Genomic DNA, 23,612 nt, shown 5'->3' with positions numbered 1-23,612 from the left:
AGGCAATAGGCAATTTTGTTCCTCATTCCTTCTAGATACTGCAAATATATGCAATGCCCTTTCAGTTTCCGTTTTCGCAACTGCTTTTATCATGTTTTAGGAAACTTTAGACATTTCCGTCTATCAGTTATCAGCTCTATCATAGATTGCGTCATTGCTTTCCATCATTATATCAGGCATGATTGTAGCCAAGCGCTATCATTCATGGTAGCTGTAAGATCCCTTGTCACAACACTACAGTAGTTATATACAAGCTTATTGAGCTATGTCAATAACATAAATACTAACAAGCTAAGTTGGTCCAAGTCGGACGAGCACTAACTCCGCGGCGCACGATGCAGTGGGCGCAAAGTTAGCGAGTTATTAGTCAAATTACCAGCGCGAGCTACTTTAACTTAAGCTCGAACTTATAATCTCGTTATACGGATTAACTTGCGCGATTCTGCTTGACCCCGGGCAAGACCTCTTTAAACATCCACTGTCATACAATTAAATAGTTATAGTGCAAATAGTTTTATTTGTAATGAGGTATGGAACTAATTAAAAAGTAATCTTGTTTGTTTTTTTTTTACCGAAATAGATGTATAGTTTCATAGTAAGATAAAAGAGCAACTGTTGAGTTTCTTGCCGGTATCTCCTCAGCAGAACCTGCCTTCCGAACCGGTGGTAGAATCTTTACAAATAGTTAACTAACGTGTCAAAAGTGCTTGTAAACTGAGCCTACTTGAAATAAATGAATTTTGATTTTGATTTAGTATAGTAAGTAGTAAGTAACATTGGTAACCACTCAGTAATACCCCGGATTTGTAACCTCTACAGGGAATTCATTGCCAAAAATAAGTCCATTGATTTACTCAGTGACAAGTTGCATCTTTTCAAATATAAAATTATAAAAACTTTTCTTAAGAGCTCCGTTCAATAATTCAATCTGTAATATGAACTCTCGTCATTAGTTGTGACTTAAAAATTCCTAAATTATCTATTTTATTATTTTACTGACAGACCAACCCAGCTCGGATCACGAGGTGGGTTCGTGTATGGAATAATTACCACTGAAAAATGAAGACAGGTATAAATTACCTTACTATATGAGAAAAATATTTGTTTACGATTAGTTAATTTGTAAAAAAATGCACATACTAAAATGTTTTACAAAATTCGGATTTCGCATTTCTTTCTCTCTACTCTACGAGTATATTTAACTAGCGCCATTTCGCAAAAGCTAAAACCCGAGATAAAACTCGTAGACAATGCTGAAGACACTCAGTTTCGTCTGTAGACATTCTTTATTCGCGCCAAAAGTTTTAAAACAAACAATCTCTCTTTACAATGGTGACATGTCCCTCGGGTCATAAATGAAGTGTAGTCGTATAGCCGTTTATAGCCAAAATAAAGAACTAGACATCAAATAAGGCTATATACATATACATATAATATATAATACAATTTAGTTTATTTCAATTACATATAAACTACTTAATAATAATTTCGGTCAAATCTAGGAAGCAAAGTTTGCCAAGTTTTCTCATGAGGGTAAACGATTGAAACTTAATTATTTTTTTATAGCAAATATTTAAATCTACCTAAACTAATGCTGCAGCAATAACTGTCTACTTATGATGTCTCTCTCGGACTTCGTAAACGACAGTATAGACATGCTAATTATACATATAATCGTAAGTATACGTTTAAATTTAATACCAAATTTTCATCATGATGATGAAAATGATTTATAGATTGATATAATGATTGATAGATTTATTGATTTAAGAAAGCTATACTGCGGATTATATATTTTATGTAAAGTAATTAAGGTGTGGTAGAGAAACTCACATATAAACTACTCAAAACTTTGAATGAGCCTTACCTGTTGAAAAACCCTTCAAGGGGTATAAAAAAGAAAACGAATAAACCATATTGAAGGGCCCTCACAGGTTTATTGCTAAACTTGCGCGCGCAGGGGGGGGGGCTGTGCTAATGGATTGCTTTTATAAAGGCTTTTATTTAAAAGCTTTGATGGTAGCTATTGTTTTATCGCATTATACGATCCCTATCAACGGAATGTAAAAAGGTGTAGATAACACGGCAAAGGTTAACGACAACAACCAGCTCACAGCAGCCGTAACAACTACGACGACCTGTCTATGGATGATCCTGTTCACTTTCCGCTTAACGCCTACAGCTCTGTGTCTTTGTCTAACATGATAGTATAATGATTACTTAGTAGCGGAGGCCCGCGACTTCGTCCGCGTGGAATTTAGTTTTTCACAAATCCCTCGGGAACCATGGATTTTTCCAGGAAAAAAAGTAGTCTATGTGTTAATCCAGGCTATAATATATCTCAATACCAAATTTCAGCTAATTAGGTTCAGTAGCCGAGGCGTGAAAGAGTAACAAACAATTATATCATCAAAATCATCAGTTTTCACAAATCTCGGGAAGCCATAGATTTTTCCGGGATAAAAAGTAGCCTATGTGTTAATCCAGAGTAAAATTTATTTCCATTCCAAATTTCAGCTAAATCACTTCAGCAGTAGCGGCGTTAAAGAGTAATAAACATCCAGACATCCATACAAACTTTCGCGTTTATAATTTTAGTAGGATCTTTAACATACCCTATATAAACTGAGATAATATCGACGTAAAGGCAACATTAGAATTATTGTTTTGCATGGTTTATTCTCTAAAACATTCAACGTACCTACTAATTAATTAATCGCTGTACAAATTATTTAAATGTGTGAATTTATTATTGTAAATTACAATGTTAGGTGTTTTTTTAATGATATTGCAAGCTGTATTTGGTATTTATTTCAATAAGATAAGACTGTAAATTTTGATTGATTGATTAAAAATAAATATATAGATGGATGGATGATGAAACTAACATTGTCGAAGTAAGTATGAAGTACTAAGTGAAACTTTATACTTACTTCCTTCGGCGCAACAACACTGTGGGTCTTGACAGCCTCTACCAATTTTATTTGGCACACTTGAGCACTATAATGTCCCATGCGTTTCTCTGTCTGAATTAGTAAAGGTAGGTAAGGTAGAATATAAATAAATAAAGGCACCTACATTAAACAGAAAGTCGGCTTCGGAATTATAAAACATATAAGTTTTAAACGTCCAAGTTCAAGTATCCAAATATCTATAGGATATCATGAATAATCATATATGTATCCATAGCTTTGTAAAACCCATTAATAGACAAGGAGAGAAAAACTTTAACGGCTTTTTTTCGAAAGTTTGCCACGAAGCTAAATGACTGACGAATGTGAAAATGATTTCTTATATTGAGAAAATTAAAATATTTATAAAAATACGCTTAATACTTCGTTGAAGCCCTTAAAACTACCAAATTTCCATTGACTACTACTTATTTGTGGTAGGAGAAAAGGCTGAAAACTGACTGCTACGTTTGGTAGAGAAAACAATAAAAGGAAAATACTTTATACCTACCACAGTTAGCTATGGCGCTATCATGTTCTGTGATATCTAGACTTTTTGTAAAAATGTCATTAGAACTTTGTGTAGCTCAATTTTGATCAACAAAGAGTTCGCACAGAAGGCGATCAAATCAAAATACAATCGACAGCTACGCGTCACACGGTCAAACAATTTTGGAAATCTCTCGGTTGGGTGAAATTATGCAAATCTGTCGACTCTTTAATATTCATGCACTAGAGAGCGCCTGCGAGGCATCGCTCTCAGTTTAAATCTAAAATGCTAATTCTTTATTGAAAATCTTCTTGTTATACCCGTGCCTTTTTACTAAGTGTTTAATCATAGTATTCTTTTAACCGATTTCGTAAAAGTAGGTTTTTAGGACGCCCGCGGCTTCGTGCGCCCTTGGACCTCCTTAATCCGGCCCTCTTGCAACATCCATTCTAAGCGGATATCTACTAACTGTAAGCTACCTCCCTGCCAAATTTCATGTTTGTACGTCAAGTGGTTTTCGATGGTGAACTTCGCATTTATACATTAAGATTTGTTTTTGTATATGATAGTAGACTCTAAAATATAAAAAAAAACTATCAACAAATGTCTTTAGTTAAACCAATATCAATTATATTAATGGTTAAAGGTGGTCTGGCCAAGAGTTTTTAAACAATCTACACGAAATATATTTTTAACCTTTCATCAAATAAACATATAGGTAAAGGTCGTTTCTATTTCGGGTCTAATAGCTAATAATGGAAAATATCGTATCTATACAGAAATACCAGGAATTCTTATCAAGCGGAAATTCATGGAAGTTTTCCACAAATTTTCCGTTTCCCTTAAGCGTTTAGATTATTTTCCTGAAAGAGGGGCTGCTAGTTGGAAGCTATTACTCATTTTAGCGCATAAAGCCGATGGTACGTTCGACCTCGATGCGTCAGCGTGTACCGGTAGATTGGGGTTAAGTCAAATTGAACCAACTTGGCACAGAGTTTAAATTTGTTTTCATGATACATAATTAAATGGTATGCATAGGTAGGTATATAGTATTATATCTACCTGATATAATTATGTAAGCGCTGTTGCGAATTTGTTTTTAAAATCGTCTGCTATGCTTATGAAAAGATATGAAAAGGTTTTCATTTGAAACTTAATATTTTCCAATTCCTCCTTGCAATTGAAAATTGTTCATCATTGTCAGCCTATTTGAACGGCCCAGTACAGGATCAGGCTTTCCAACTTATAAAATAAAGGATATGTAGTTTAGACTCACCACGCTATAAAAAAAGTTACACACTTTAATGAAAATGACCGGAATCGACGGCTAAACGTGCTCTCCGAAGCACGAAGGTGCAACACTACCTAATTCCGGGATGAGGATGATTACTGAAAGAAATATAAACTCAGTATATCAGAGCTCGATCTAGGACTCAAATCTAAAATCTCGTGATCCGAAGCCTTATAGGATAACCACTGTACTAACGAGGTAGCAGTGGCGAAGTTCATGCAAGCCGATTCCCGCCGGTTTACCTTTAAAAATCAATGCATTCACTGTTATACTGTATCTAGATTTATGAGAAACCGGAATTTGTATAAGGCTATACGAATTTCTTAGGGACGGCTTACCTTCATTTCAGTTCCATCCTTAGCCACTGCAAGGCAGTACAATACGAGCACGTGCTAATAATAAATAAAAAATCCTCCTCCTATTTATAAAGTGTGATAAAAAATAATCTGTGTAGAACAAAGCGAGTCCCAGCAGCTGTACTGTGCTCGTCGCTACGAGTTGTAGAAAGTAGAATATTAACGCGAAATTAAAAGGAACAAAGAGGCGCCAACTCCGTAATATAATTAACACGCAAATTGCATTCGACAAATTCCCAAAGTGCCTCATTTTCGTTTGAAAGCTTTTAACTTGCTCGCTCGAGGAAGTTGTAATGAATTTGACAGTTTTAAATGTTCTCGGAGCTAGTTCAGAGTTTATAGGTGCTGTTTACGGTAAAAGATTTTTGTGTTCTGCCGGTCGCCCGATATTGGAAAATCGTAAGGTTGAAATAAGATTTTCAGTTCTTTAACAACAACAAGAATTTTCGGGCAATACTCACAAGTTATTTGTATTAATTAAACCAGCACGCCTAGCGTAGGAATAATGTAGTTTTAAGCAGATGACATAAAAAAAAATTTTGAAAACATCGTATTCCAAAAGATTTTTATAAGTACCTACCTATATTTTCTTTATAACCTTCTGCTACTAATTTGACGCATTTCGATGCATCTATCTATATTAATTGTTTACATTATTATAAAAAGGAGGTATTTAGATAAAGTTAACGACAAGTACTGGGACCTGCTGGAGGTGTTTCCTCTACCAGCAAGTAATGTCGCTGCTACGTCACGTTATAATATAGTTAGTTCTTCATTTCTACCCTCCATTTTGTAACTTTGTGAATATTTGAAAATAACCTAACACCCCGCGGAAAGACGGGATTAAAAAACGCCAATGACACTCACAAATAACGTAACTTTCTTAACATTTTTCTGCAGTGTACAATGGATACTGAAGTAGGGACGTACGAATATACATTAGTTTCTCAAATAGCATATGTACCCCTTAAGTCAACTAACCCGCCAAAAATAACAGAAGTGCTACATTATACTCGGATATGGAATTTCACTCAACTCGAAAAATATAGAACGCCAGCGTTATGGAAATTGAGTGCACGTTATGTATAAAGGAATCTGTGTAGCGGACAGCTCCAAATTAATTTCACAAATTTATTCACGAATTTGTGTTTCCACCTAACAGAGAAATAATCTGTTCAGAATGAATTTGAATCTAAAACTGGAGCGAATTGTTTACTGAACTAACCTGTGGCTCCCGTGCTCTGGATCCAGGTCGCTGCACACTGCGCTCTATATTTATATGCTTTTTATTAACTTGTTATTTTATACAATGTAGCGCTTGACTGAGTCATTGAGTCAGTCAGTTCAGTGGTTAGCCATTATGGTGATCACGTGGTCCTAGATTTCAGTGGGTTATGAAATATCGTTTTTCTTTCTTTCAAAGAAATTGTCGGTGAAATTATCAGTCCGGAGTTGGGAAGTTGGTGGTGTTACCCATGCCTGTTACATCTGATAGTGGGTGTTAATAAATTTAACATTATCACTCTTGAGCCCCCCAACCCACATTGGAACAGCGCGGTGGGTCTAAGCTCCATATCCTCTCCCATTCAGGAGACTGTACTGGGCCATTAAAATAGGCTGATAATGATGAGTGCTTGAAAGCTGCCACCGTTCAAAACTTCACACTTGGCTACTGTACTTACCTTACGTATGTACACTGTACAGTAACCTAGTGTGGTATGGGTATGCGCATGGGCTGACTAACTTCATAAAATGAGGTATGTCTGGCTATGTAGGCTCTCAGTGTAAGCTGTATGTATAGCTGTATAATGAATTAATCGTGTAGCTGTATACCTACACGATTAATTCATTATTTTTTCAGCAATATATTTTAAGCTTACAAGTTCATGTTGTAAGTTCACACATACATCGTTTATTCTTGTTTTAACCATTTTTTGTAAAAAAGGCATCTCGTTTTGTTACTGAGTTCACGCATATGATACGTTGTTCTTTTTCGAGGTAGATGTATGTTGTCTGTCTGTTAACTACTCTGTCTACGATGCTACGATCGTTCGCGACAAGCCGCTGCCGCTACGCTATCACTACAAAGCGCCCGACAAATGATCGCGCTGTATCTCCCCGCGGCGTGGATACAAAGCGACATTGTCACGCCACATCGCTCGCGACTCGACAATTATTCATACTCGTTTCGCATCAACGAACATTTAATTTGGAATTATCAGGCTTCACGTAACTCTTTGATTCATGTAACATAATGGGATTGACATCCCCAGAGGAGGATTACGACCTCATGTCGCGATGTACGATATCAACAGCCAGGCGTTTATTTTTATTCGATACAAAATTGTATAAACATAACTTTTATTGATTGTAGTACAATTGATTGTAGTTCAATTGATTGTAGTACAATTGATTGTAGTACAATTGATTGTAGTACAAACAGACAAGTAAAGCGTTAAGGGACATAATTTTCACAATCATGTTCCTTAGCGCTTTGTACTGGAATTGTTGATGGATGGAGGAGGTTTCGCCATTGGATCACCACCAGTCAGTCACCACCACAATCCAAACTCTAGGTTACATATGGATCGAACCTTTTCTTTCGGGGAAAATTTGATGTATACTTCAAATCTGTCTGTTAACTACTCTGTCTACGATGCTATCACTGACTATATAACTTTGATTCTATTACATTTTGTATGAATATATGAATAACATTTTTAAATAAAAAATAGGTGAAATAAATAAATGAGAGAATAAAAATACAATTTTTTTCGCGTTCACCGAGTGATCCTAAAAACTTTCCAAACAAACACGCCAACTTGTTCAGATGCTAGTAATGTATTACGGGAACACTTCAATCCCTGTGTACTTGTGTACGGCTCCGGCGCTCAAATAAAAAGGATTTCCTTCACAATCAAACAGAAAGCCTCGATAAAGGCACCGCCCTTTGTACCCTTTCTGAATATTCAGATTGAGCGGATGAGTGCTTACGCCTTACTTTGTGAAAGATCACTTGTTTATTACAACATTCTATTTAAGATGCTCCGCTATAGAGAGAGAGCCTGCGATAGCTAGACTTGCCTTATTTTAAGAAGACTAATAATTTGGCAGCTCCTAACATGCGGTAAGTTTGGGTAATTGTGTAGTTGGGACAATTTGAAAAGTAGCAAGTTTGAAGGATCCAGACCCTCTTCCGTGCAACTAAGCATATTACTTTTTAAATATTTCACCATGACCCAATTTGCACTTCCTTCTCATAAACTAGCTGACGCCGCGCGGTTTCACCCGCGTTGTTCCCGTTTCCGTAGGAATACGTGGATAAAATATAGCCTATAGCCTTCCTCGATAAATGGACTATCTAACACCAAAAGAATTTTTCAAATCGGACCTGAATTGATTGATGGTTCCTGAGATTACACGTTCAAACAAACAAACAAACTCTTCAGCTTTATAATATTAGTATAGATATCATTTTATTTAATGGCTCTCGATACCTCGCACCAGCTCCCGAGCTAATGGCTTCTAAAACATTGAAACGTGAATTTGAATAACATGAAAGATGAATAGACAGTTTGCTTCATAAATATCCGCATAAATATAAGATAATCAGGCTTTTGCAATTCGCTGGCAAACTGTGTTGGAGAAATTATAAGGCTGCACTTAAGCACAGACAGCACGGACTCATTTATTATTGTTCCAAAGTTTAAAGTAGCTGTTTTGTCTTGTTTAAAGTTTGCCATGTGAAGATCATAGTTAATAACTGAATGTTTTGTATAAGATCTAGGATTTACCTATTATTCTCGTAAGTAGATAATACATTGATTTTTTTTTCGAACTTTGAATACATATTTATTACGTCAAATATTTTTTTCTATATTTAATATTTCATTTCAGAGAGTTGGTGAAACTTTTCAAATCGAATTTGTAAATTCGCCAATCTATCACCGATCAGCAAAGCTAGATTGATTAGAAGTCTGAAATATTACCTACAGAAATAAATGATTGATGAATATTGTCGGCCTCTCTGTCGCAGTCGGTGCTGTGCCTTGCAACAGTAAAGTTCTGGGTTCGATTACCAACGCGGGTCATTTTAGGATTTTTTACTTTTCTATATTGAGTCAGGTCTTTCCTGGTAGGCGTGGCTAGTTACCGGCAAAGACGTAACTCCAAGCGATTTGAACCAAGCCCAGTCAGCGTGGTGGGTCTGAGCTCCATATCTCTCCACTCATGAGAGTTAGCTTGGCCCTGTAGTAGGCCGGTTAAATATACTGATATATTTACATAGTGTGTAATGTTGCAGGTAGTGGTGATGGGCAGCAGCACCACCTCCGACAAGACCATCAACACCAGCACCGACTCCGCCGCCACCGCGCTCACCTCCGTCACCGGCACCGATGACTCCATGGACGCCGAGCCCGACCTCATCGACGCCGACCCTCCGCAGCCTCCGCCCCCGCAACCCCTCCCCGAACATCAGGACCCCCCCAGCACGGCACCTCCCCATTACCATCGAGCACAGGACAGCTGCGAGTTCGACGCCCCAGCGTACACCATCCCCCAGTCCGCCACCGACACGATAGACTCCCCCCGCCCCGGTCCCGCAAAATTCGTCTTCGACGTCCCCTTACCTGATCCCAAAAAAAATGACAAACCTCGCAACAAAACCCAAGTCAGTCAAACCGGCCTAGGCGGGCCTTCGACTTCTATTCAAATACCCTACGACCCGAAAATCGAACCACCCAAAAGTCCGAAAGTAAACCAAGTGAAATATGAAACGCATTTTGATTTTGAGCCCGAAACTGTGAAAAGAAGAGGTAGCGAATCGCGGACGAAGAACAAGAAGAAAGAAAAGCAGGAGTACTATAAGGATGAGGTTGCGAAATTAAGAAGACAGTTGGAAGGCACAGAAGTGTTCACGCCGAGCCGCAGAAGATCTTCCACTCACCAGCACTCCGTCCCACCGCCGTGCTCCAGGAGACAGTCCACAGGTATCCGTGACTTCTACTTGAATAAGAAGTATGCTAATGCTTCTACTTGAATAATAAGTATTACTTATAATTATTTTAAAAACCTTTTGACCTGAATGGCACAAACAATGCGCGTCTGTGCAATTTGTCTTCATGATTATCTGCCTAATTGGCTCACTACAGAGCCAGCCTTTTCTTCTAATAGGAACGGGAAGGAGGCATAAACTCACCATGCTGCTAGTCAGAGCAGGCAGGAATGACTTGAACCTGTATCTTTCGATACGAATCATATAGGCTAACTGGCCACTGATCCAAAAAGGATATTAGTTGGTCATATAATTTACTCCCTTTTAGTTGCCTATTTAAAAAATTGAGTGCCAAATTAAAAAAAACGCCAGCGTATGAAGCACTATGTCCAACTTTGCCATCGTGTGAGTGTGAGGTTGGGATGATTTAATGTAATGTCTTTCTGACCGCAGCCGCTCAAGTCCACGTGACCGCCAATCCCCTGGACTCCGCATCATCCATGCCAGCGGGCAGAACCACGATAGTGGTGCAGCAGCCGTCGCTGTCGCTGGACTACGGTGGCTGCTCCACCATCCTGGTGCGAGACGGGGAGGACGGGAGGAGGACAAGCAGGGTCTGCAGCGACCACATCCAGCAGCTGCTGGACGTGACGAGCCAGTTCACGTCCGAGGACCTGCACGAGTTTGACAAGAGGTATATTGATACTCTATTCTATTAAGAGTCACCGTTATCATTATCAGCCTATTCCAACGGCCCACTACAAGGCAAAGCCGTCCTCCTTGTAGGAGAGGGGATATGGAGCTTAGACCCATCACGCTGCTCCAATGCGGGTTGGCGGAGTTAGTATAATAATATTCAATGACGACCACTATAAGATGGTAATGGTAATGGTAATGAGCGGGACTGACGCGACGGCACCATCAACTTCCTGACTCCGGGCTGAGAATTTTAACTAAAAATTTCTTAGAAAAAAGCACGAGCATAATCAGCAAAAAATGACTATAAAGAGGTAACGTTTGTGGTGTTGTAGGAAGTAATTTCTCGATCTACTAAACCGATTTTGAAAATTCGTTTACCACTAGAAAGCCACGTTTTGTGAGTGACATTTGCTATATTTTATTCCCGTATTCCCACGGGAACGGGAACTACGTGGGTAAAAAGGTGGGGCTAGTATTACAATAAAATAACTTAACGTGTACGTACATGTACTTACTGACTTTAATGAGTGACGCTATCGGCACAGTGCTATCGGCTTTGTGTTTGTGATAATGCATGTGCGATGTTGAATAAATAAGCAACACTGTGTTTTAGAAGCTACGAGTAAATATACCTATTCTGGTAAAGTGGGGAATAACAATGAAATAATAGACCATAATTCTCCATTATTTCTCTTTCGCAAAATTGTAGTAATTAAATAAAATTCCTTTTTTCACCTTAATCCGATTTCCGCCGAGTACAAGGGCCAGCGGACGTTTATTTTATTAACTGAAACATTTCGCCATTTATCTACCCGACGCTCCGCTAGTCTTTTAGGGGTGGCAACATTGAAAAAGAATAATTAATTAATTAACCTTAATATAAATGTATCCAGGATTATTGACAAAAATATTATATTAAAGCATACTCCAGTTGAGAAGCTCTGTGTATTTTAATATTTTTAAGTCAATTTCTCCTGAAGGTTAGGTTAGTTATAAATAATTTATTTAATTATTTTTGTATTATCCTTTAATGAAACGGCAGCGTTACCAAGACCCGATACAAATCCACAACTACTTCCACGTTACGAGCCTGTGCCTTCACAATAAAACATTTTGTGATGAACATTGTGAAGTCAGTGCACAACTCTAAGAAATATCTAAAATAAAATATACCTACATGTTCTACTCGTAGTATATCTTCAAAAATAAGTTCTCATGGGTTACAAATAAAATATATAAGTAGTTAGTATTCTATCAACCCTGAGAGCTGAAGTATATTTTACAAACAATTTAGTTTTCTGTTCGTCTTCCATTTTGGCGCCATCCGTTTTATATCATTCGCGTGTTTAGTGTAATATTCCCGAGCCATGGTTCTTCATCATCATAATCATCATTATCAGCCGACGGACGTCCACTGCTGGACATAGGCCTCTTGCATGGACTTCCAAACAAAACGGTCTCGAGCTGCCAGCATCCAGCGGCTCCCTGCAACTTGCTTAATGTCTTCGGTCCACTTAGTGGGGGGTCAACCAACACTGCGCATTCCGGTGCGGGGTCGTCATTCCAGCAGCTTGGGACCCCAACGTCCATCGGCTCTTCACACTATGTGGCCTGCCCAGTGCCACTTCAGCTACGCGACTCGCTGAGCTATGTCAGTGACTTTGGTTCGTCTGCGGATCTGCTCATTTCTGATTCGATCACGCAGAGTTCTTCAAACAATCCTTTAAATAGCGGTTTTTCCTGTCTTGTTAGCTTTTCCTGCTGTGAGGAAATCACGAGAAATCAGATAAGGGCAGGCGCTTTAAATCCCGTCGTTGAGATAAGACTCGTCAGAGAAAAGTATTTTGTTTAACTTACCCGTGGAATAGACAACAATGCACCTTGGAAAAGTATTTTTTTATACAATGACAAGTAAGATTCAGTGCTCATCATATGGTAAGTGGCGATGTGATCTACAGCGTTGCAATAACTTGCTCTTGTTCTTGGACATATTATATATGGTTTATTTTTATGCGCAGAAACCTGAACGGTTTATCACTTGGCAGTACGTCTTCGAATTTGTAGACTCGGATATATTGAAAAAAAAACAGAAAATAAAAATAATAAAACCAGCAGGTGGGAACGACTGGCGATATAGCCTTACGGTCTAGCTTTGTATCTCATTCTTGTCGTGGCGTTCGATACTTTTGTTGTATTATCCTTCATGGGTAATTTTGGCGGGGAGAGTGACTTGAGTGGAAAAGGGGAGTGTTAGTTAACTGTCAAGGACTAGGGTCCTTCACCCGATACAACGTTCACAATTCCGCGATTCCACTCAAGGTCATTCTCTTCCATTCCAGGGCTTGTTTTGGTTACAATTTGATTTGTTAATTAAGTTGTCCTCACAACAATTAACAAATCAAGTTAATTATTAAATAAAAAAATAATAATTAGTAATTTATGGCTATATAATAAATTCTCAGCTATGCAATACTGTGGAGCCGTGATAGACCAGTGGATATGATCTCTACCTCCTTGTGTGAATTTTAAGAAATTAAGCCAGCCAGACCAGCGTGGTGGACTAATGGCCTAACCCCTCTTCCGGCCATTCTGAGAGGAGACTCGAGCTCAGCAGTGAGCCGAATATGGGTTGATAATGATGATGCAATACTAGCAAAGCCGAGGCCAGAAGCTGTCTAAACATCTCCTAACAATAATGGCATTGCAGTGACTGTCTCTCGACATTCACCACAACGATCAAAGAAAATGAAGCTCTTTTTAATTTGTACTTGTCTGGTAAAGAATATTAATAAAGGCGGACTATATCTAACGCAGAAAAACGAAAAGAAAGTGAAATGAGGCAAATTTTGCCTCAAAGGCTTTCGCTACATCGTTGTTCGGACGGGGAAGTATTTCCGCTTAAAGAAGGTAATTTATACAACTTTTTCGTATTATAATCAACGAAAAAGAAGACAGTGATTCATTAAATTTATATTTTCTTCATCGCCCTCAAATCTCTTCATAAAACACACAAAAATTAACAATTTTGAAAATGGTGATGGAGTGCACTTTGACTTAAAATATCTTTTTAACTTTGATTTACCTCATATTATTTAAAATCTACGGAATGGCATGACCGTTTTCTCTAACATTTTTCTTTCTTATACGATTTTACAAAAAAACAACGAATATTTCTTTGCTACCGTAAGTTCAATACTAATGTAAAAGTATTGTAACATTTGGAATTTGAACACAATTTGTGTGATACTTACCAATGTTTCGTGACTAATAACAAAGTGGCAACAATCCAATGAAATCGTTAACAGCGAGTGCGAGTGCTCAGAGCGCTGAGCGATACTTATCTTAATTGGAAATAAATTCCAGCGTCAATTTGTTGAAACGAAATGCTTGTATTAATTTCAAAGTAGCTATTAGCCACTTAGTAATAATGTGAAATTTGATTCTTTACACAAATAAACAGATGTTATAAGGCTGCGTTCAGACTGGACATCATATATAAAATTTTATACTAATATTATAAAGAGGTAAGTTTGTGGTGAAAGAACGAAAACCTGCGACTGTCAGACGTACCTCATTGTGTGCGTGAATTTAAAAGAAAACGAAAAAACACGATTATTGAATGGAAACCTATCAAGTCTAACAATTTTCACTAAGAATGTTGTGTGCATGTTGGCCTTGAGTGAAGTCAAGTCCCGGACTTGTGACCTTTAAAGTGGGTTAAAGACGTCTTTTAAAACTAGTCATTCTCCCCTATCCTAAAATAATCTATGAAGAATTATTATCCAACAAAACGTGTGGACGGATCGTCACGACAAGAATGAGCTAGTCGCCTATATAGCCAATACTCGGCCTCCTACTACTCCCCACCTAACTCACGAAACACTTCGTACTATCTCTGCTCGTGACGACATAAGTCGACCGATCTAATGGCTCACTCACGCTGACTACCGCCGCCACGCCTGTTTTGATATTTTCTGATAGTAATTTCTGATCAATTTTTCAGGACTATAACTGTATTATCCAGATGATAAAAAGTAAAGTGACAAAAGTAGTGCTCACAGATCATCTCGCAGAGAAACATTAATCGTTCAGTCAAAGCGGTCACAAAGCAATAGACACCGAGATCAACCCATATTCGGCTCGCTGCTGAGCGCGAGTCTTCTCTCAGATTGAGAGAGATTAGGTCCATAGTCCACCACGCTGGCCCAATGCGAATTGGCAGACTTCACACACGTAGAGAATTAAAAAAATTCTCGGGTGCTTGTATGCAAGTTTCCTAAAAATAAAACGTATAGACTATGCCAACAAGTACGTGTGAGTTGTACCTTTTTCTTTATTTAATTGCAAAAGCAACCCCTCACGATAGTTTAAATACTGGCATACCTTTGAAAAATTATACAGCCAGCGAAGGGAGGAAGAATTTTACTGCTTTCCCGCGCGTGGAAAAACCTTTTCCATAATGGCGTGCAACAGTTAGTCGCGACAAACTTACACATAAATTACACGACTTATTTGACTTAAGGATTTATGTTTCCTGTGTACATTTATTTGAATTAGAAAGAAACGTTTTAATATTAAACGGGATTTACTTTTTCTTTGTACGTAAATGGGTTAATGAACTTTAGTCACACTTTTTACTGAATCAACAAAGTATTTAGGTAAAATAAATTAATAATGTTTATTTTACATCACTGGCGCAAATGTACTTGTAATTTAAACTTTTTTCTAGTCTGCCTCGTTCGATGTGGTTAACTTATGTGGTTTCGGCCACAAGGTCCATAGTTCCAGCCTTGGGTCGGGCTATAAATTATTGAGCTTTTCTTTTTTTATAAAATATATAAACCTGAAAGGTAATAATCAATCAATCAATATATTTATTTGCAGATATATACACATGCATTTTATATATACAGGTGGTCGGTAGATTTAGATGGTAAATGTATCTTGCCAATTTGGAATGCAAATTATTTATTAAGTATTTAATGATTCAAATAACATTTTCACCATTTAAAATTTACATAACCGTAAAGTAACCGTTGTTGACTGATCTATCAACGCACAGCTCGACCCACCGAACGGACTGCATTGTAATTTGGCTCGCAGATAGTTAATGTGGCGTAAGCTAGGCATCCGCCGCCACCTCCTAAGGGAGTTCCTGCGAGAAACATTCCAAACTCACGTGAACAAAGTCGCGAGAATATCAACCCATTTTTACAGCAAACTGGCCAGGCCTCCTTCTATAAAGGAGAGGGGATATGGAGTATAGACCCACCACGGTGCTACTATGTGGATTGGCGGGCTTAGGGTGATAACTAATGTTAAATTCATTAACCACCTTAACCATGTTAATTCGTACTCTCCGGAGCAGAGGTGTGTAACAACATCAACTTTCCAACTCCGGGCTTAGAAAGAACTCATCTCAGTATAGCTGTAGCCATGTGGCACTTCGATTCTCTTTCTACAAACGCTAACACATCCAAAACTAAAAAAATGTATGGGTATGTTCATCATCGACAGGTGACGTGATCAAGTTGTCGATCGGATCTATCATTTTCGTACATGTTATTAGTTTTCGAAGCGTCAGCATTCGTAGAAAGAGAATCGGCGTGCCACGTGGATACACACCCTGGAATGTTTTACAGATAATTAATATACAAATATTGTATAAATAAAGTCAGAATGGAAATGTTTCAAGAGTTTCTAAAAAGCTTATTTTAGCAGCTCTACAAACTTTTCCCATTACAGTAGTGTGGTACATCGGAATGAGTAGCGGGTGCGGGCGCGGCTCACTGCCGAGGGATCATCAGATTACAGTCGTGTGTCGGCTTCACCTGTCGCTCTCTCACGCTCGCAACTACACCGCCGCTGGCTGGGCGCCACGAAACCGGCGGCGTGAACCGCTACTGAATGTAGTGTCATCAACATCATCAGCCTGTTATAACAGCCACCCACGATGCTGCTTTAAAGCGGGTTGGCGGATTAAAAAATGCGGATTCTTCACGATTTTGTGTGTCATCCATAATATTATGTACTTCATACATTTTTAACAAAATGTTAAAAAACATTTACTTAGTCGAGGTTACTACCTATTTGATTTAAGGGTAATTACAAACGTTTTTATTATAAACTGCCACATGAAACTACTAGCATGTCTCTCAAAAAGTTTCATGCAATAATTCCGCGTTTCTAGTGGCCGTATGCCGCCAAGGCTGTTTATCAATCACTAGCAAAGCCTTCCTGCCACGCTACGCCAACAGAGCCTCTGTATCTCCCCATCACTCAGTTCCTTTTATTGCACCTTCGCCTTCCTTGAGCACATGTGATAGTCTACATGAAGCTTAACTTTACTTAGCGGGGTGCGATGTTAATCGAATACGTAGAGTATGCTCCACGAAAGACAAAATTGACAGAAAATCGTTGAGTAATCTATACTAACATTATAATTAAAAGTAAAGTTTGCGAGGTTATGAGGTTGTAGGGGTAATCTAAATCTACTAAACCAATTTTGAATTTTTTTACCAATAGAAAGCAACTTAGATTATAAGTGTCAATGGCAATGTCTTATCCCTGTAATAACTAACACGCGGATGATACCGCGGGGCGCCGGTAAGCCTATTATAATCCTATGAAAGCTTAGATGTCAATTACGATTAAAATATTGACAAAACAAGAAAATGCTTTTTTGAAGCCTCCGTCACGGACGTAATAATCTAATTCCACAACGTAACAAATGCAGAACAAAGAAAATCTTTTATAAAATAACAAAGATCTAGCCATCACAGACTATTAGAAACAGTCAATATTTTGACAAAGCCTTCTTGTGTAACATAGCCTTAAAATAATGTATTTCATAAATCGTAAATTTCACGAGTGTTTGTAAAAACCATAATGAACCCCAAGTTAATAAAGGCGCCCCTGAAAGCCGCCCACTTCACCCACAAACGACTATAACCCGATGTTAACCCCATTATTAACCCGTTTAATGGTGTTAAATCTCGCTAACCATGTAAATGTTATTGCACGAGCAATATAAATGAACTAAATTGGGTTCGTGTGAGTTTAAACCGACAAGAACAACATTAATTTTTAATTGTTTATAAAACATGGTAGACATTAATTATATTTTACATGCTTTTATATTACTGGACCCTGTTACTAGGTAAGTATGAGCATGTACCTAATATCTTCATAAGGAGACTATCCTGGATGCAGTATCAAGTTATTACCATGATTTCAAAGTATTTTTATCAAAACTGTACAAATCGTGAAATCTTTTAAACAACTTTGCCTTAACTGAGGATTCTAAAATTTAGGTATCATTTATATTTTTTAATTAAATATAATTGTTCAGTATTGAAGTAGAGATAGTTCCAGTTTTTATCTCGAACGAGAAATATGGTTACCTCGTAGATTCAGTAACTCGCTTGTGCGACTTCGGATCACAATGTCCTGGTGTCAAGTCCTAAAGCTATAGTATAGCTTTTCTTTCTTCTAAAAAAATACAGTAAAAATTCTCAGCTCCGAGATGGGAAGCCATTTTCATTAACATCATAATTATAGTGGTCATTAAAATAATTATCACTAACACACTAAGCCACCCGCATCAGAACAGCATTGTGAGTCTAAGCTCCATATCACCTCTCCTATAAGGAGGCAGGCCTAGCCATGTAATGGGCTTTTATAATAGGCTGATGATGAATGATGATAGAAATCTCCTCATGCAGATATTTTTCACCAATCTCAGTAATTATGTATCTTACTAGAATTTATATTGACATGTAGAGTAGAGTAATTGTCATTAAAATGGATAGTTCCTAATAATGCAGTGGTACCCATATCGCATTAGGTTTACGTATAGCGAGTAGTGACATTGTCGAGACCGTGTACTTTAGTGTAATTTGTGAACCGATAAACTCCTTCACAAACACCTGCCACACGGTGTTTAAATTTCCTCGTTTCCCTGTTGGGTGTTTAAATTTCCTCGTTTCCCTGTAGGGTGTTTAAATTTCCTTGTTTCCCGAAAGCGCCGCTTTAAATCGTCGTCAGTAAGTTGCACCTAGCACGTTCATACAACGTTGCAAACGTCTCGTACAACGTTGTAGTTATAAGCTTCAGAGACATAGAGCTTCGTCAGGAACAATTTGAATTGAGTTTTTACTTGTGTACCTATGCATTTTTAAAGCCATTGCAAAGTGGTTGTGATGTCGCTAGAATTACATGATAATATTTATAATATGTAATACTTAATACTTATACAATGCATCAGTGTATGGTGGCAAAATGGGCGATTAACTAGTACATTTCTTTCTTTTATTTTATTATTTTATGGTAAATAACCTCAATAAATAACTCCACGCTTAAAGCCCGGTGTCGAAGCGGGAGGGTTAGATTCCCACTCGTTGCTTCTACGTGTTATCGGAGGGGTAAAGAAATATTTGTCACATTTAAAAGATTAGATCAATGAGCTAGACTTTAAGTAATCTTTTAAACAGGTTGTACATCCGCGCTTGTCCAGAGCATTGAGTGAATTGAGTTTAATATAGTCATAATGATTCATTAATTAAATGTAATCATCCTTTGAATTAACTATTACTATTTGTATTCGTTTATAGTAAACAGTAAGCTTGTTGTGGCCGTATCTCTGGATGCTAATTACCTTCTGTTCTGCAGGTACGGAAGTCCGCACCACACGCGCTCTCAGTCTGTCAAGGCACAGCGATCGCGGACGGGAGAGAGACAGCTGCTGGGTCTGCCGCAGCAGCGCGCGCGGGTCGCGTCCATGCCCAACACTGGCGTAGAGGAGGAGTATTATAGACTGAGGCACTTTAGCATTACTGGTAAGCGCTCCGACTGCCTCGTGCTCCAGTGGGTACACGCAGCGCGCGCGGACGGCAGAGAGACGATTACTGATAAGCGAGCAAGCAATCGAGGAGCTAACATCGACTGCCTATAGTTCCTCGTCATCGTCTCTGTAAACAGATCACAAAACACTGCTTCAAGAAAACTATTCGAAACAAAACTTTCTCAGTTTATGAACATATCACGTAGCTGTAGAACAGTTCAATCACTCCTCGGTAGCGCACCAGGGGTGACGTCACACTCGTCCGTATGTAACGAGCACGGCGTGTGCTCGTATAACTACTTCACAACTTCATATTTGTTTGCAACTTTCCCACTTCGATATGTAGGTATTCATGTAACTTTGTGGAAGATTGATATTTTCCTCTTGTTTCTTATTGACAGCTTCTAATACTCGTGCATACCAACCTAAACAATAAAACTAAATATCGTATTAAATACAACTTAAATCAAAATTTGAAAATCCTCGCAATCAATAACCTACTCTAGGTAAAAATAAACAAAACAGTATTTCATTTATGTATCCCTAAAAGTACAAATCAGATAAATTTATTGTGAAGAGCCAGCAAAATGTAAATCGGTCACTGTTCTTAAATTTACTTTTTTATGAATACTGTGAATAGATTGTTTTGAAAATTATACTAGAACTATTGTATAAATATAACTAACTACCCACAATTCAGCAAATAAATTATTATCTTTTCTTATCTTACCCATCTCACATTGATGTTGTTTGAACAGGTAAGGGTGTGATAAACAGAGGAGATTCGCTGCGCTCGAGGAGATCGCGCTCCAACACGTCGGTGGCGTCCAGCGCATCCAGCACGGAGGCGGTCACGCGCGCCTCGGCTCCTTGCTCTTTGGCCTCCTCTAGGTACTGTTTATATATCGCACTAACAGAGGAGATTCGCTGCGGTCGAGGAGATCGCGCTGACTTAAGCTGACAATCTTTCAGGTTTTATAGAATAACGAATGTTGGCTGTCGCTTGCTCTTGATTTAAAAGAGATAGGACTGAGACAACTCTGCGGTCGTTGGGCGACATGTTTTGTGCTTCTCTTCACGAAATATAATGTCGTTGCTCATATGTTAGCCCTACTGAAGTTTACTGTATGCTGGAAAGGGTTCCAGTGGTTAACGGTGGTGGTTTCGGATCACGAGATTCTGGGTTCGAGTCCTGGGTCGGGTTATGAGATACTGAGGTTTTCTTTCTCCTTTAATTTACAGTCAAAATTCTCAGCCTGGAGGTGGGAAGTTGGATAATCCCATGCCGGGGAGAGCACGTTAAGCCCCCGGTCAATAGCAAAAACGTTTTGTAGCAACATGGTGGGGCCTGAGCTCAATATCCCCTCTTCTATAAGGAGGAAGGGCCGGCGCTTTACGGAACCGTAAAATAGGCTGATAATGATGACGTTGAAAGGGAGTAAGTGACCGCCTGTTCCCAGGGATTCCTCGGCGGGGCTGAGCACGTACCGCGTGCTGGTGCTGGGCGGGCCCGGCGTGGGCAAGTCGAGCCTGGTGGGGCAGTTCATGACCTCGGAGTACCTGCACGCGTACGACACCAGTATAGGTAAGCGTAACGGTTACAAGCTGTTATATTTGACAATTGACGTTTGTTTACTTATTAATTCATTCTTTCATTCATTCATTCAGTCACTCATTCGTCCATTAATTGATTTCTTTTTAAAACCTATTTTACACTGTATATCAAAAAAGACCGTAGGTACCTCTAGATTCGAAAATCAGAGTTAATCGACTGTCAAAATATAGTCACCCAAAAAAAACAATACTATACTCGTACAAGTGTCAAATTTTATTCAAATCCCTTTTTTCTTTACCCATAATAATCAAACTGAAGAATATCTCGCTTAAGATAACCGTAAATTGAACTTTTACATCGCAGGCTGAAGTTTCGACCTTTTTCCCTCTTTTAATTTGTTGGCAGGATTCACTCCAGTTTAATGTTAAACGTCTCGGAAACTGGGTTTAATCCCTTTTCTCATGGATCAAAGAATTTCAAAGCGAATCGTGAAGCAATTACCATGTCACGATAGTGAAGGGTAAGCAAACAGGAATATGCCTCAATAGATTACAATAGGTAGGTAATCTCCATTTCAACTCAATGTCTGACGCACCAGATAGTAAGCATTATACAGAGAAATATCGCGCAAGAATAGAAATACAAAAGACTATATTGGTTTATTATTTAAGAATATAGCGAAAATCACATTTCTATCGAGTATGTACTCTTAGGTTTCAATACTAAGTTACGGAGTGAGTCAACGAACCTCAAGAATACTTTAAATGCGAATCAATAATAATAAATACATTTTAAAAGCCATTACAAACCGTCATAAATAATTTTTAGATCGAATTGTACTCGTAAACCGAGTAAGAATCCAATGATTTCTCTACAACTAGCTCTGCTAAAACAACAATTCGGTACAAGTTATCCCGTAAATGCCTTTAGAACGCATCAAACTAAACGATCGCAGCTATTAAGGTCTCAAACTGAAGCTCAGTTGATCTTTGCAGTCTGAACGACGTCGATCCAGACGACGCTCAGCAAGATCTCGGCTCGTCATAAAATGTCCCCGAACGAGTACAGTTTAAAGATCACTGACCTGTAACAAACAGTAGCCGTTTGGGTGTTTATTTCATCATTATTGTAGGATGCAGTCATAGACTATGGATGCAGATTGCAGTCCATACCATAGAGCTAATAGTTATTATTAATCAATAAAGTAAATCACAGGTGTGTGCTAGTACATTAAATTTTAAATCAACCTATTTGACTCAATACACCATAAGCTAGGAAAAAGACCAGAACATGTAGCGACCTGGTTTTTCTCCTAGCTTAGACTTACAACCTTACCCTATTTATATCTGACAGGCTTGGGTGATAAAATTTCTGATTCTGTTGCTGATGTCAGTGATACCTACCGTGATACCCACTCGACGGGTTGTACTCTCTAAGGTACAAGGTTCCTGACCTAGCACCTGCCGTTGAATCTTAGGAATGCTCACTTATAGTAATTTCTCTATTTTGAGGAAATGCTAGTAAATTCATCTGTCTGATAGTTGTATGCAATCTGTGTTGTTCCCAGATGACGAATCCGGTGAGAAGTCAGTGTGCGTGCTGCTGGCGGGCGACGAATCGGAGATCACGTTCCTGGACTCTCCCCCGGAGAACGCCATCGTGAGTACTTCGTTGACATGTTCATTAACTGCTCTTGCAGTTGTAACTATCTTGTCTTACTTCTAGTTCACCAGATTTTCAGATATAGGAATAACTTTATATTCGTTTTCTAGTTTCTCATGTCAGTGTTACGTTACGAAGTTAGTATACTGATGAGAATGCCCCAAAGTTGCAGTGCTGCAGGCGTGTTTGCTGATGCGTGTGAGTTGCGTTTGGGCATGCCAGAGTTAGCGATGCAAGTCTTGTTGCGCAGAGTGCGGATTAGTTCCAATGTCGTTCGGTCGGCATATTGGTGTATTGATTTATTTGTATGAGCATCTGGCATAATGGCTACACCTTTGTTATTTTATAAATAGGTACTGAAAGTTTTTCAGACATGTTCCAAATACCTACTCGCATACCGTAATGACTTCCAAACATCACGATCTTGAGCCGCCTGCATCCAGCGAATCCCTACGCGCTTGATGTTGTCAGTCCCCCTGATGGATGTTCGACTAACACTGTGCTTTCTAGCGCCTTGGAACATCAGTACCAAGCCCCGCACATTGCCACTTTAATTTCGCGACTCGGTGAGCTAGATCTCCTCATTTCTGATTCCATCACGCAGAGACACTCTGAGCATAGCTCGTTCCATCGCCCGCTGTGTGACTCTGAGCCTTATTATAAGGCCAATCGTTAGTGACCAAGTAGGTAGGATTATGGACTGATGAACTTTCTACTTTTGTAAATGACAAAGGTCATTACAAGATCGCCCTCTGTGACATGTGACAAGT

At 38.7% G+C, this 23,612-nt stretch overlaps 1 protein-coding gene across 2 annotated transcripts in view; it reads left to right on the top strand.

Moving 5' to 3' along the window:
• Positions 1-23,612, top strand: part of LOC112058396 (uncharacterized) — a 147,574-nt gene that overhangs the window by 120,437 nt on the left and 3,525 nt on the right. For both annotated transcript variants that reach the window (XM_052885893.1, XM_052885889.1), the window contains 6 exons: positions 9,396-10,079; positions 10,538-10,778; positions 19,454-19,620; positions 20,384-20,516; positions 21,086-21,210; positions 22,748-22,839. In XM_052885893.1, coding sequence (XP_052741853.1) covers positions 9,396-10,079; positions 10,538-10,778; positions 19,454-19,620; positions 20,384-20,516; positions 21,086-21,210; positions 22,748-22,839 — 1,442 coding nt within the window. The remainder of the gene's footprint in view (positions 1-9,395; positions 10,080-10,537; positions 10,779-19,453; positions 19,621-20,383; positions 20,517-21,085; positions 21,211-22,747; positions 22,840-23,612) is intronic.

Source organism: Bicyclus anynana, chromosome 2 (assembly GCF_947172395.1).
Source record: "Bicyclus anynana chromosome 2, ilBicAnyn1.1, whole genome shotgun sequence".
NCBI lineage: Eukaryota > Metazoa > Arthropoda > Insecta > Lepidoptera > Nymphalidae > Bicyclus > Bicyclus anynana.
The sequence above is the reverse complement of the archived record's forward strand: the minus strand, read 5'-3'. Positions and strand labels throughout refer to the sequence as shown.